General features: G+C 51.3%; 1 protein-coding gene across 1 annotated transcript in view; it reads right to left on the reverse strand.

The window, feature by feature from the left end:
- Positions 1-5,754: 5,754 nt before the first annotated feature.
- Positions 5,755-12,170, reverse strand: part of LOC140388210 (rhodopsin) — a 147,265-nt gene continuing 140,849 nt past the window's right edge. The window contains exon 5 of the mRNA XM_072472000.1: positions 5,755-6,303. Coding sequence (XP_072328101.1) covers positions 6,175-6,303 — 129 coding nt within the window. The 3' untranslated portion in view covers positions 5,755-6,174. The remainder of the gene's footprint in view (positions 6,304-12,170) is intronic.

Genomic DNA, 12,170 nt, shown 5'->3' on the forward strand with positions numbered 1-12,170 from the left:
CCCAACTGCTAAATCACCGTGAATCCCATGCCTCCGTATTTTCTGCAATAGCCTAGCATGGGGAACCTTATCAAACGCTTTACTGAAATCCATATACACCACATCAACTGCTTTACCCTCATCCACCTGTTTGGTCACCTTCTCAAAGAACTCAATAAGGTTTGTGAGGCACGACCTACCCTTCACAAAACTGTGTTGACTATCTCTATTTAAATTATTCCTTTCCAGATGATTATACAGCCTGGGCGAAATTCTCCCGAAACGGCGCGATGTCCGCCGACTGGCGCCCAAAACGGCGCCAATCAGACGGGCATCGCGCCGCCCCAAAGGTGCGGAATGCTCCGCATCTTTGGGGGCCGAGCCCCAACATTGAGGGGCTAGGCCGATGCCGGAGGAATTTCCGCCCCGCCAGCTGGCGGAAACGGCTTTTGTTGCCCCGCCAGCTGGCGCGGAAATGACATGTCGGGGCGGCGCATGCGCGGGAGCGTCCGTGGCGGAGGTGGAAGGGAAAGAGTGCCCCCACGGCACAGGCCCGCCCGCGGATCGGTGGGCCCCGATCGCGGGCCAGGCCACCGTGGGGGCACCCCCCGGGGCCAGATCGCCCCGCGCCCCCCCCAGGACCCCGGAGCCCGCCCGCGCCGCCTTGTCCCGCCGGTAAGAAAGGTACTTTAATTTACGCCGGCGGGACAGGCAATTTATCGACGGGACTTCGGAGAATCGAGCGGGAGGGCCCGCCAACCGGCACGGCGCGATTCCCGCCCCCGCCGAATCTCCGGTGCCGGAGACTTCGGCAACCGGCGGGGGCGGGATTCACGGCAGCCCCTGGCGATTCTCCCGGCGGGTGTTCGGAGAATGACGCCCCCTATCTCTTATAAACCTTTCCAAGACTTTGCCCACAACAGAAGTAAGGCTCACTGGTCTATAGTTACCGGGGTTGTCTCTACTCCCCTTCTTGAACAAGGGGACAACAAATAAATTTAAACCTTTGTTCCATCACGGCCATAATTTTGAAAAGGATAGAAAGTGGGAGAGTGAGAGGAAGGTAGACAACGAAGGTAGAGGATGGTTTGCTGAGAAGGGCCCAAGATCTCCCCCTCAGATCAGGAAGGAAGGTACTGTGGGTGGAAGTGAGGTTTGGAAGCCCAGGTAACAAGGTGGTCTTAGGAGGCATATGGTGGTCACTGCTGTGGTAGTGAGATGTCTGAGGGGAAGGTTACCCCATTTTCCGTGACAGAAGCAGCCAAACCCATAATAATTTTAAGAAACACTGTGGCTACTGAAGCCCTTGTGCTGGAGAAGGATTTGTTTTTTCCTCGCGAGAGCTCATTGAAAGATGAGGGGCGGGATTCTGCGTGTCTGACGCTGAATTCACATAACGCGATTGGGCGGAGAATAGGTTCCAACGCTAAAATCACGGCGGGTATTGATTTGACACCAAATCGCAATTCTGCGTCACCTTGACAACAGCGTCAATGCCGTCCAGAACGCACATACAGTAAACACCGTTTGCATGTTATTAACGGACCCGACTCTCCGGGGCCTTCGCAATGCTCCGCCTCCGATGGGCCAGGTTCCTGACAGTGTGGTTCACTTATACTTTTAAAAATCATGAAACTGGTATGGTGGTTGCTGAGGGTGTGAGAGGGGGTTTGGAAAGTGTCCAACACCGCCTTAGCTTTCTCACAGTTGTGCCGCTGTCCAGGGGCCTCTGCCATGGCCGGGGGGAATAGTGGGGGGTCGCCAGAAGGTCATAGAGTCATAGGTGAGCTGTGGGGTTAATGGAACATCATTTCCACAGCCGGCAAGGCAGCCATGCAGCTGCACATGCTGTTAACAGCCCACTGTGAACTTAGGGCCACGGGTCACCCCCCTAGGTGCCCTCTGGTCTGCAGCCGACCCATCAGCTGAATGGGCGTGCTCCAGCACAAGCAGTGCCATCTTGTTGGCTGGGATGAGTGTGTGTGGGGATTGTAATTTGTATGTGTGGCTGCAGCTTGTCAGCCTCCCGAGTGTCCATTACAGACCAGCGAATCCCACACCATTTCTCATTGGAATCAATTGCATTCCATGTGACGCCGGTGCTAGTCCCTCCACAGTCGTTGAATCGGTCCAGGTTCGGCGCCAGTTTTGCTGTCGTGGAAATGTGGAGCTTGTTCAAGGAACAGCTACTGCGTGTCCTTGATAAGTATGTACCTGTCAGGCAGGGAGGAAGTGGTCGAGCAAGGGAACCGTGGTTTACTAAGGCAATCGAAACACTTGTCAAAAGGAGGAAGGAGGCTTATGTAAAGATGGGACATGAAGGTTCAGTAAGGGCGCTTGAGAGTTACAAGTTACTAGGAAGGACATAAAGAGAGAGTTAAGAAGAGCCAGGAAGGGACATGAGAAGTCTTTGGCAGGTAGGATCAAGGATAACCCTAAAGCTTTCTATAGATATGTCAGGAATAAAAGAATGACTAGGGTAAGAGTAGGGCCAGTCAAGGACAGTAGTGGGAAGTTGTATGTGGAGTCCGAGGAGATAGGAGAGGTGCTAAATGAATATTTTTCATCAGTATTCACACAGGAAAAAGACAATGTTGTCGAGGAGAATAGTGAGATTCAGGCTACTAGACTAGAAGGGCTTGAGGTTCATAAGGAGGTGTTAGCAATTCTGGAAAGTGTGAAAATAGATAAGTCCCCTGGGTCAGATGGGACTTATCCTAGGATTCTCTGGGAAGCTAGGGAGGAGATTGCTGAGCCTTTGGCTTTGATCTTTAAGTCATCTAGTGCCAGAAGACTGGAGGATCGCAAATGTTGTCCCCTTGTTCAAGAAGGGGAGTCGAGACAACCCCAGTAACTATAGACCAGTGAGCCTTACTTCTGTTGTGGGCAAAGTCTTGGTTTATAAGAGAAAGGATGTATAATCATCTGGAAAGGAATAATTTGATTAGAGATAGTCAACACGGTTTTGTGAAGGGTAGGTCGTGCCTCACAAACCTTATTGAGTTCTTTGAGAAGGTGACCAAACAGGTGGATGAGGGTAAAGCAGTTGATGTGGTGTATATGGATTTCAGTAAAGCATTTGATAAGGTTCCCCACGGTAGGCTACTACAGAAAATATGGAGGCATGGGATTCAGGGTGATTTAGAGATGTGGATCAGAAATTGGCTAGCTGGAAGAGGACAGAGGGTGGTGGTTGATGGGAAATGTTCAGCCTAGAGTTCAGTTACTAGTGGTGTACCACAAGGATCTGTTTTGGGGCCACTGCTGTTTGTCATTTTTATAAATGACCTGGAGGAGGGCGTAGAAGGATGGGTGAGTAAATTTGCAGATGACACTAAAGTCGGTGGAGTTGTGGACAGTGCGGAAGGATGTTACAAGTTACAGAAGAACATAGATAAGCTGCAGAGCTGGGCTGAGAGGTGGCAAATGGAGTTTAATGCAGAAAAGTGTGAGGTGATTCATTTTGGAAGGAATAACAGGAAGACAGAGTACTGGGCTAATGGTAAGATTCTTGGTAGTGTGGATGAGCAGAGAGATCTCGGTGTCCATGTACATAGATCCCTGAAAGTTGCCACCCAGGTTGAGAGAGTTGTTAAGAAGGCGTACGGTGTGTTAGCTTTTATTGGTAGAGGGATTGAGTTTCGGAGCCATGAGGTCATGTTGCAGCTGTACAAAACTCTGGTGCAGCCGCATTTGGAGTATTGCGTGCAATTCCGGTCGCCGCATTATAGGAAGGATGTGGAAGCATTGGAAAGGGTGCAGAGGAGATTTACCAGAATGTTGCCTGGTACGGAGGAAAGATCTTATGAGGGAAGGCTGAGGGACTTGAGGCTGTTTTTGTTCGAGAGAAGAAGGTTCTTTCACTCTTCACGTACCCCAAGGACTTTTCAATGTACTCATAAAAGTTTTTTGGTTTAATTATGCAAATATATTAAGTGAATTCTTGTAAAATAAAGGCTGCTCTGAAGAACTCTTGAACCTGACTGAGTGCCTTATCCTGAGTAGAGATAAGAAGATCTTTTAACCACCATTGGAAGATCGCTGGCTACAAAGACCGTTACCTCAGCAGCAAAGAACCATCTCGGGCCTTTTAATCCCTTAATATCATTTTCAATCCTTTCCCTACCCCCACCATATGTTTGTTTTGTGTATGTCTGGGTGAAGGGTGGGACAGGGTTTGGGGACTATATTCAGAAAAATTGAACACATTGAAGGAATGAGTATTGGCAGCAGAAACATAAACAACCTTAAATATGCAGAATACATGGTGGTGATGCCTTAGACTAAAGAGCATTTAGGATGAATTATCGATGAAGTTAACAATTCTAGCAGAGGGTGGTAAATATATGGAACACGCTGCCTGGGGAGGGGGTGGGAGCAGGTCCGATAGCGGCATTTAAGGGGCATCTGGACAAATATATGAATAGGATGGGTATGGAAGGATACGGACTCCATAAGTCCACACGGTTTTAGTTTAGATGGGCAGCATGGTCGGCTCAGCCTTGGAGGGCCAAAGGGCCTGTTCCTGTGCTGTATTATTTTTTGTTTTTTCTTTGTTCTTCTTTGAAAGGTTATTACAAAAAATACAGACAAACGTGACCACCTCAACTGATGGAACTGATGTAGCACAGGTCGACTGATCCGTGTACCTTGGGAGGATGTCCAGTGTGACACTAACTGTCAGGAAAATTGAAATAACAAGAGGAGCTTTCAACAAAATGGATTTTGTCGTGACAACAGGAGCGACTGGGAGCCAATCAGCAGTTTCCAACCCTCAGCCAGAGGAAAGGTCCTGGGGAGGACAACGTAGGAAGAGTGGAGAGGGGAATAAATCATAGAATCCCTACAGTGCAGAAGGAAGCCATTCGGCCCATTGAGTCTGCACTGACCTCTGAAAGAGAACCCTACCTCAGCCCACTCCCCTACCCTATCCCCACCTAACCTACACATCCTTAGACGCTAAGGGGCAATTTATCATCGCAAATCCACCTAACCTGCACATCTTTGGACACAGACAGTTACCCAAGGCTGGAATTGAACCTGGGACCCAGCACTGAGGCAGCAGTGCTAAGCACTGTGCCACCATGTTGCCCCTAGCATGGGAGATTGAGCTCAAGAGGAACAAGCAAGGGTAGTTCAGAGGTTGACTAACTGCATCAATATCCATGACATAGACATAGAATTTACAGTGCAGAAGGAGGCCATTCGGCTCAGTGAATCTGCACCGGCTCTTGGAAAAGAGCACCCTGCCCAAACCCACACCTCCACCCTATCCCAGTAACCCAGCTAACGTTTTTGGACACTAAGGGCAATTTATCATGGCCAATCCACCTACCCTGCACATCTTTGGACTGTGGGAGGAAACCGGAGCACCCGGAGGAAACCCACGCAGACATGGGGAAAACGTGCAGACTCCGCACAGACAGTGACCCAAGCCGGGAATCAAACCCGGGACCCTGCAGGTGTGAAGCAACTGTGCTTCCCACTGTGCCATCGTGCCGCCCTCTGAGAGAAAGAAAATGAAAGGAATTCCAGAAAGAGAAATGGCTCAATTATCAGATGACAGACATCTGAAGGTTGGCAATGGGGGAGAGGGTCAGCGTGATGAGAAAGCTCACTCCACGTCAACCCAACCCTGAACCTGTGCTTCACCGAAAGTGAAAGAGGGAGTGACGTCATTGAGGAGGCAGAATGGAATTGTACCAAAAAGGAACAGCAATGACCTGGAGGCAGACTCAGGGGAAGACTGAGTGGAATAAAAACCAGGAAGCAAGACAATTTGCAATGTGCTCTTTATTAACTGGTTCTATACTGCTAGATCAGACCTGGACATAGAAGTTACATTGGTTTGTCATCAATAGGAGGGTTTTTAAAAAAGCATTTGAACTTTCAAAATAATGGATAGTCCTATAGACACCTGCTCTGAATATAGTAATGTACAATATCCTCACAACATGGCAGCTTGAAGTCTTACTGTTGGACTCATGGTTTAATTAGAAAGCTCAGGACGGAATGATTCATTCTGTTCAAATATTCGCCACACAGTTGAAAAGTTCCACTATTTCTTGATGCTTGGACTTGGTTTTTTAAAAAATCTTGGGCCTTCAAACCTCGACACAATCAGTTAGTATGGAGAATGCAGCGTAGATGCAATGTGCCAGCCTGCGGCTCACTCAAATTTGCTGAGCTGAGCTTTTATGCAGGAGCCACCTGGCTGGAGGAGACAGAGGAAGCCTCTGTCTTGCTGGCACTGGCGGAGGTGGACTCTTCCTCTTCGAATGGGTTCTTGCCACAGCAAATGGTGGTGATCATGCAGTTACGGAACTAGGAGAGAGAAAAGAAGAGAGTCAATTAACAGCGGAATGAGTGGAGAACAAAGGGTGAGGAGGTCTCAGCAGAGCCAGTCATCTGGTATCGTCACAGTCCAGAGATTGTAGCCTGCAGCTGCTTATTTAGACACGGAAGAATGGATGCTGCAGGTCATTCCAGAGCAGTCACTGGGAGATATCACAACAGTTAATCCTTGTGCAGTTATCATCACGGAAGAAAGAGAGACACACACTGGAAGAGACACACACACACACACACTGGCAGAGAGAGAGGAAGAGAGACACACATACACACACTGGCAGAGAGAGAGGCAGACACACACTGGCAGAGAGAGAGAGAGAGACACACATACACACACTGGCAGAGAGAGAGAGACACACACTGGCAGAGAGAGAGAGAGAGAGAGAAAGACGGACACACACTGGCAGAGAGAGAGAGACACACACTGGCAGAGAGAGAGAGAGAGAAAGACGGACAGACACTGGCAGAGAGAGAGAGAGACACACACTGGCAGAGAGAGAGAGAGAGAAAGACGGACACACACTGGCAGAGAGAGAGAGACACACACTGGCAGAGAGAGAAAGAGAGAGAGAGACACACACACAAACACACAGGCAGAGCCAGACACATGCACACACTGGCAGAGAGAGAGAGACACACACACAGGCAGAGAGAGACACACACACACTGGAAGAGAGAGACACACACACAAACTGGCAGAGATAGACACACGCACAGACTGGCAGAGAGAGACACACACACTGGCAGAGCGAGACACACACACACACACTGGCAGAGAGAGACACACACACTGGCAGAGAGAGGCACACACACTGGCAGAGAGAGACACACACACACTGGCAGAGAGAGACACACACACTGGCAGAGCGAGACACACGCACACACTGGCAGAGAGAGACACACACACTGGGAGAGAGAGACACACGCACACACTGGCAGAGTGAGACACACACTGGAAGAGAGACACACACTGGCAGAGAGACACACACTGGCAGAGAGACACACACTGGCAGAGAGAGACACACACACTGGCAGAGAGAGACACACACACTGGCAGAGAGAGACACACACACAAACTGGCAGAGATAGACACACGCACAGACTGGCAGAGAGAGACACACACACTGGCAGAGCGAGACACACACACACACTGGCAGAGAGAGACACACACACTGGCAGAGAGAGACACACACACTGGCAGAGAGAGACACACACACTGGCAGAGAGAGAGACACACACACACTGGCAGAGAGAGAGAGACACACACACACTGGCAGAGAGAGACAAACTGGCAGAGAGAGACACACGCACAGACTGGCAGAGCGAGACACACACACACACTGGCAGAGAGAGACACACACACTGGCAGAGTCATACACACACACTGGCAGAGAGAGACACACACACTGGCAGAGAGAGACACACACACTGGCACAGAGAGACACACGCACTGGCAGAGAGAGACACACGCACACACTGGCAGAGTGAGACACACACTGGAAGAGAGACACACACACTGGCAGAGAGACACACACTGGCAGAGAGACACACGCACAGACTGGCAGAGCGAGACACACACACACACTGGCAGAGCGAGACACATGCACACACTGGCAGAGAGAGACACACACACTGGCAGAGAGAGACACACACACTGGCAGAGAGAGACACACGCACACACTGGCAGAGTGAGACACACACTGGAAGAGAGACACACACACTGGCAGAGAGACACACACTGGCAGAGAGACACACACTGGCAGAGAGAGACACACACACTGGCAGAGAGAGACACACACACTGGCAGAGAGAGACACACGCACACACTGGCAGAGTGAGACACACACTGGCAGAGAGACACACACACTGGCAGAGAGACACACACTGGCAGAGAGACACACACTGGCAGAGAGAGACACACACACTGGCAGAGAGAGTCACACACACTGGCAGAGAAAGACACACACACAGTGGCAGAGAAAGACACACACAAACTGGCAGAGAGAGACACACACACTGGCAGAGGGACACACACACTGGAAGAGAGACACACACACTGGCAGAGAGACACACACACAGGCAGAGACACACACACTGGCAGAGACACACACACACACTGGCAGAGAGAGACACACACACTGGCAGAGAGACACACACACACTGGAAGAGAGAGACACACACACACTGATGGAGAGAAACACACACTGGCAGAGAGAGACACACGCACTGGCAGAGAGAGAGACACACACACTGGCAGAGAGAGAGACACACACCTTGGCAGAGAGACACACACACTGGCAGAGAGAGACACACACTGGCAGAGAGAGACTCACACACACTGGCAGAGAGACAAATAAACACACTGGCAGAGAGAGAGACACACACACTGGCAGAGAGAGACACACACACTGGCAGAGAGAGACACACACACACTGGCAGAGAGAGACACACACACAAACACACAGGCAGAGCCAGACACATGCACACACTGGCAGAGAGAGAGACACACACACACAGGCAGAGAGAGACACACACACACTGGCAGAGAGAGACACACACACAAACTGGCAGAGATAGACACACGCACAGACTGGCAGAGAGAGACACACACACTGGCAGAGCGAGACACACACACACACACTGGCAGAGAGAGACACACACACTGGCAGAGAGAGGCACACACACTGGCAGAGAGAGACACACACACTGGCAGAGAGAGAGACACACACACACTGGCAGAGAGAGAGAGACACACACACACTGGCAGAGAGAGACAAACTGGCAGAGAGAGACACACGCACAGACTGGCAGAGCGAGACACACACACACACTGGCAGAGAGAGACACACACACTGGCAGAGTGAGACACACACACTGGCAGAGAGAGACAAACACACTGGCAGAGAGAGACACACACACTGGCACAGAGAGACACACGCACTGGCAGAGAGAGACACACACATTGGCAGAGAGAGGCACACACACTGGCAGAGAGAGACACACACACTGGCAGAGAGAGACACACACACACTGGCAGAGCGAGACACACGCACACACTGGCAGAGAGAGACACACACACTGGCAGAGAGAGACACACACACTGGCAGAGAGAGACACACGCACACACTGGCAGAGTGAGACACACACTGGAAGAGAGACACACACACTGGCAGAGAGACACACACTGGCAGAGAGACACACACTGGCAGAGAGAGACACACACACTGGCAGAGAGAGACACACACACTGGCAGAGAGAGACACACACACAAACTGGCAGAGATAGACACACGCACAGACTGGCAGAGAGAGACACACACACTGGCAGAGCGAGACACACACACACACACTGGCAGAGAGAGACACACACACTGGCAGAGAGAGACACACACACTGGCAGAGAGAGACACACACACTGGCAGAGAGAGAGACACACACACACTGGCAGAGAGAGAGAGACACTCACACACTGGCAGAGAGAGACAAACTGGCAGAGAGAGACACACGCACAGACTGGCAGAGCGAGACACACACACACTCTGGCAGAGAGAGACACACACACTGGCAGAGTCAGACACACACACTGGCAGAGAGAGACACACACACTGGCAGAGAGAGACACACACACTGGCACAGAGAGACACACGCACTGGCAGAGAGAGACACACACATTGGCAGAGAGAGGCACACACACTGGCAGAGAGAGACACACACACTGGCAGAGAGAGACAAACACACACACTGGCAGAGCGAGACACACACACACACTGGCAGAGAGAGACTCACACACTGGCAGAGACAGACACACACACTGGCAGAGAGAGACACACGCACACACTGGCAGAGTGAGACACACACTGGAAGAGAGACACACACACTGGCAGAGAGACACACACTGGCAGAGAGACACACACTGGCAGAGAGAGACACACACACTGGCAGAGAGAGACACACACACTGGCAGAGAGAGACACACGCACACACTGGCAGAGTGAGACACACACTGGCAGAGAGACACACACACTGGCAGAGAGGCACACACTGGCAGAGAGACACACACTGGCAGAGAGAGACACACACACTGGCAGAGAGACTCACACACACTGGCAGAGAGAGACACACACACTGGCAGAGAGACACACACACACTGGCACTGAGAGACACACACACACTGGAAGAGAGAGACACACACACTGGCAGAGAGAGACACACGCACTGGCAGAGAGAGAGACACACACACTGGCAGAGAGAGAGACACACACCTTGGCAGAGAGACACACACACTGGCAGAGAGAGACTCACACACACTGGCAGAGAGACACATAAACACACTGGCAGAGAGAGAGACACACGCACTGGCAGAGAGAGACACACACACTGGCAGAGAGAGACACACACACACTGGCAGAGAGAGAGACACACACACACTGGCAGAGAGAGACACACACACACTGGCAGAGAGAGAGACACACTGGCAGAGACAGAGACACACACAGGCAGAGAGAGAGACACACACACACACTGGCAGAGAGAGAGACACACACACACTGGCAGAGATACAGACACACACTGGCAGAGAGAGACAGACACACACTGGCAGAGTAAGAGACACACACACTGGCAGAGATAGACACACACACACTGGCAGAGAGAGACACACACTGGCAGAGAGAGACACAGGCACTGGCAGAGAGAGAGACACACACACACTGGCAGAGAGAGAGACACACACACACTGGCAGAGATACAGACACACACTGGCAGAGAGAGACAGACACACACTGGCAGAGAGAGACACACACACTGGCAGAGATACACACACACTGGCAGAGAGAGACACACACACACTGGCAGAGAGACACATAAACACACTGGCAGAGAGAGGCACACACACTGGCAAAGATACACACACACTGGCAGAGAGAGACACACAGACACTGGAAGATAGAGACACACACACTGGCAGAGAGACATACACACACTGGCAGAGACACACACACACACACACACACACTGGCAGAGAGAGACACAGACACTGGCAGAGGGACACACACTGGCAGAGATACACACACACACACTGGCAGAGAGAGACACACACACACTGGCAGAGAGACACACACGGGCAGAGATACACACACACTGGCAGAGAGAGACACACACACACTGGCAGAGAGAGACACACACACTGGCAGAGGGACACACACACTGGAAAAGAGACACACACACTGGCAGAGAGACATACACACAGGCAGAGGCACGCACACTGGCAGAGACACACACTCACACTGGCAGAGAGAGACACACACACACTGGCAGAGAAAGAGACACACACTGGCAGAGATACACACACACTGGCAGAGAGACACACACACACTGGCAGAGAGAGAGACACACACACTGGAAGAGAGAGACACACACACACTGACAGAGAGACACACACACTGGCAGAGAGAGACACACGCACTGGCAGAGAGAGAGACACACACACACTGGCAGAGAGAGAGACACACACACTGGCAGAGAGACACACACACTGGCAGAGAGAGACACACACTGGCAGAGAGAGACACACACACTGGCAGAGAGAGACTCACACACACTGTCAGAGAGACACATAAACACACTAGCAGAGAGAGACACACACACTGGCAGAGAGAGACACACACACCGGCAGAGAGAGACTCACACACACTGGCAGGGAGACACATAAACTCACTGGCAGAGAGAGACACACACACTGGCAGAGAGAGACACACACACTGGCAGAGAGAGACAGACACACACTGGCAGAGAGAGACACACACACACTGGCAGAGAGACGCACACACACTGGCAGAGAGA

The sequence above is a fragment of the Scyliorhinus torazame genome, chromosome 13 (genome assembly GCF_047496885.1).
Source record: "Scyliorhinus torazame isolate Kashiwa2021f chromosome 13, sScyTor2.1, whole genome shotgun sequence".
In the NCBI taxonomy this organism is placed as follows: domain Eukaryota; kingdom Metazoa; phylum Chordata; class Chondrichthyes; order Carcharhiniformes; family Scyliorhinidae; genus Scyliorhinus; species Scyliorhinus torazame.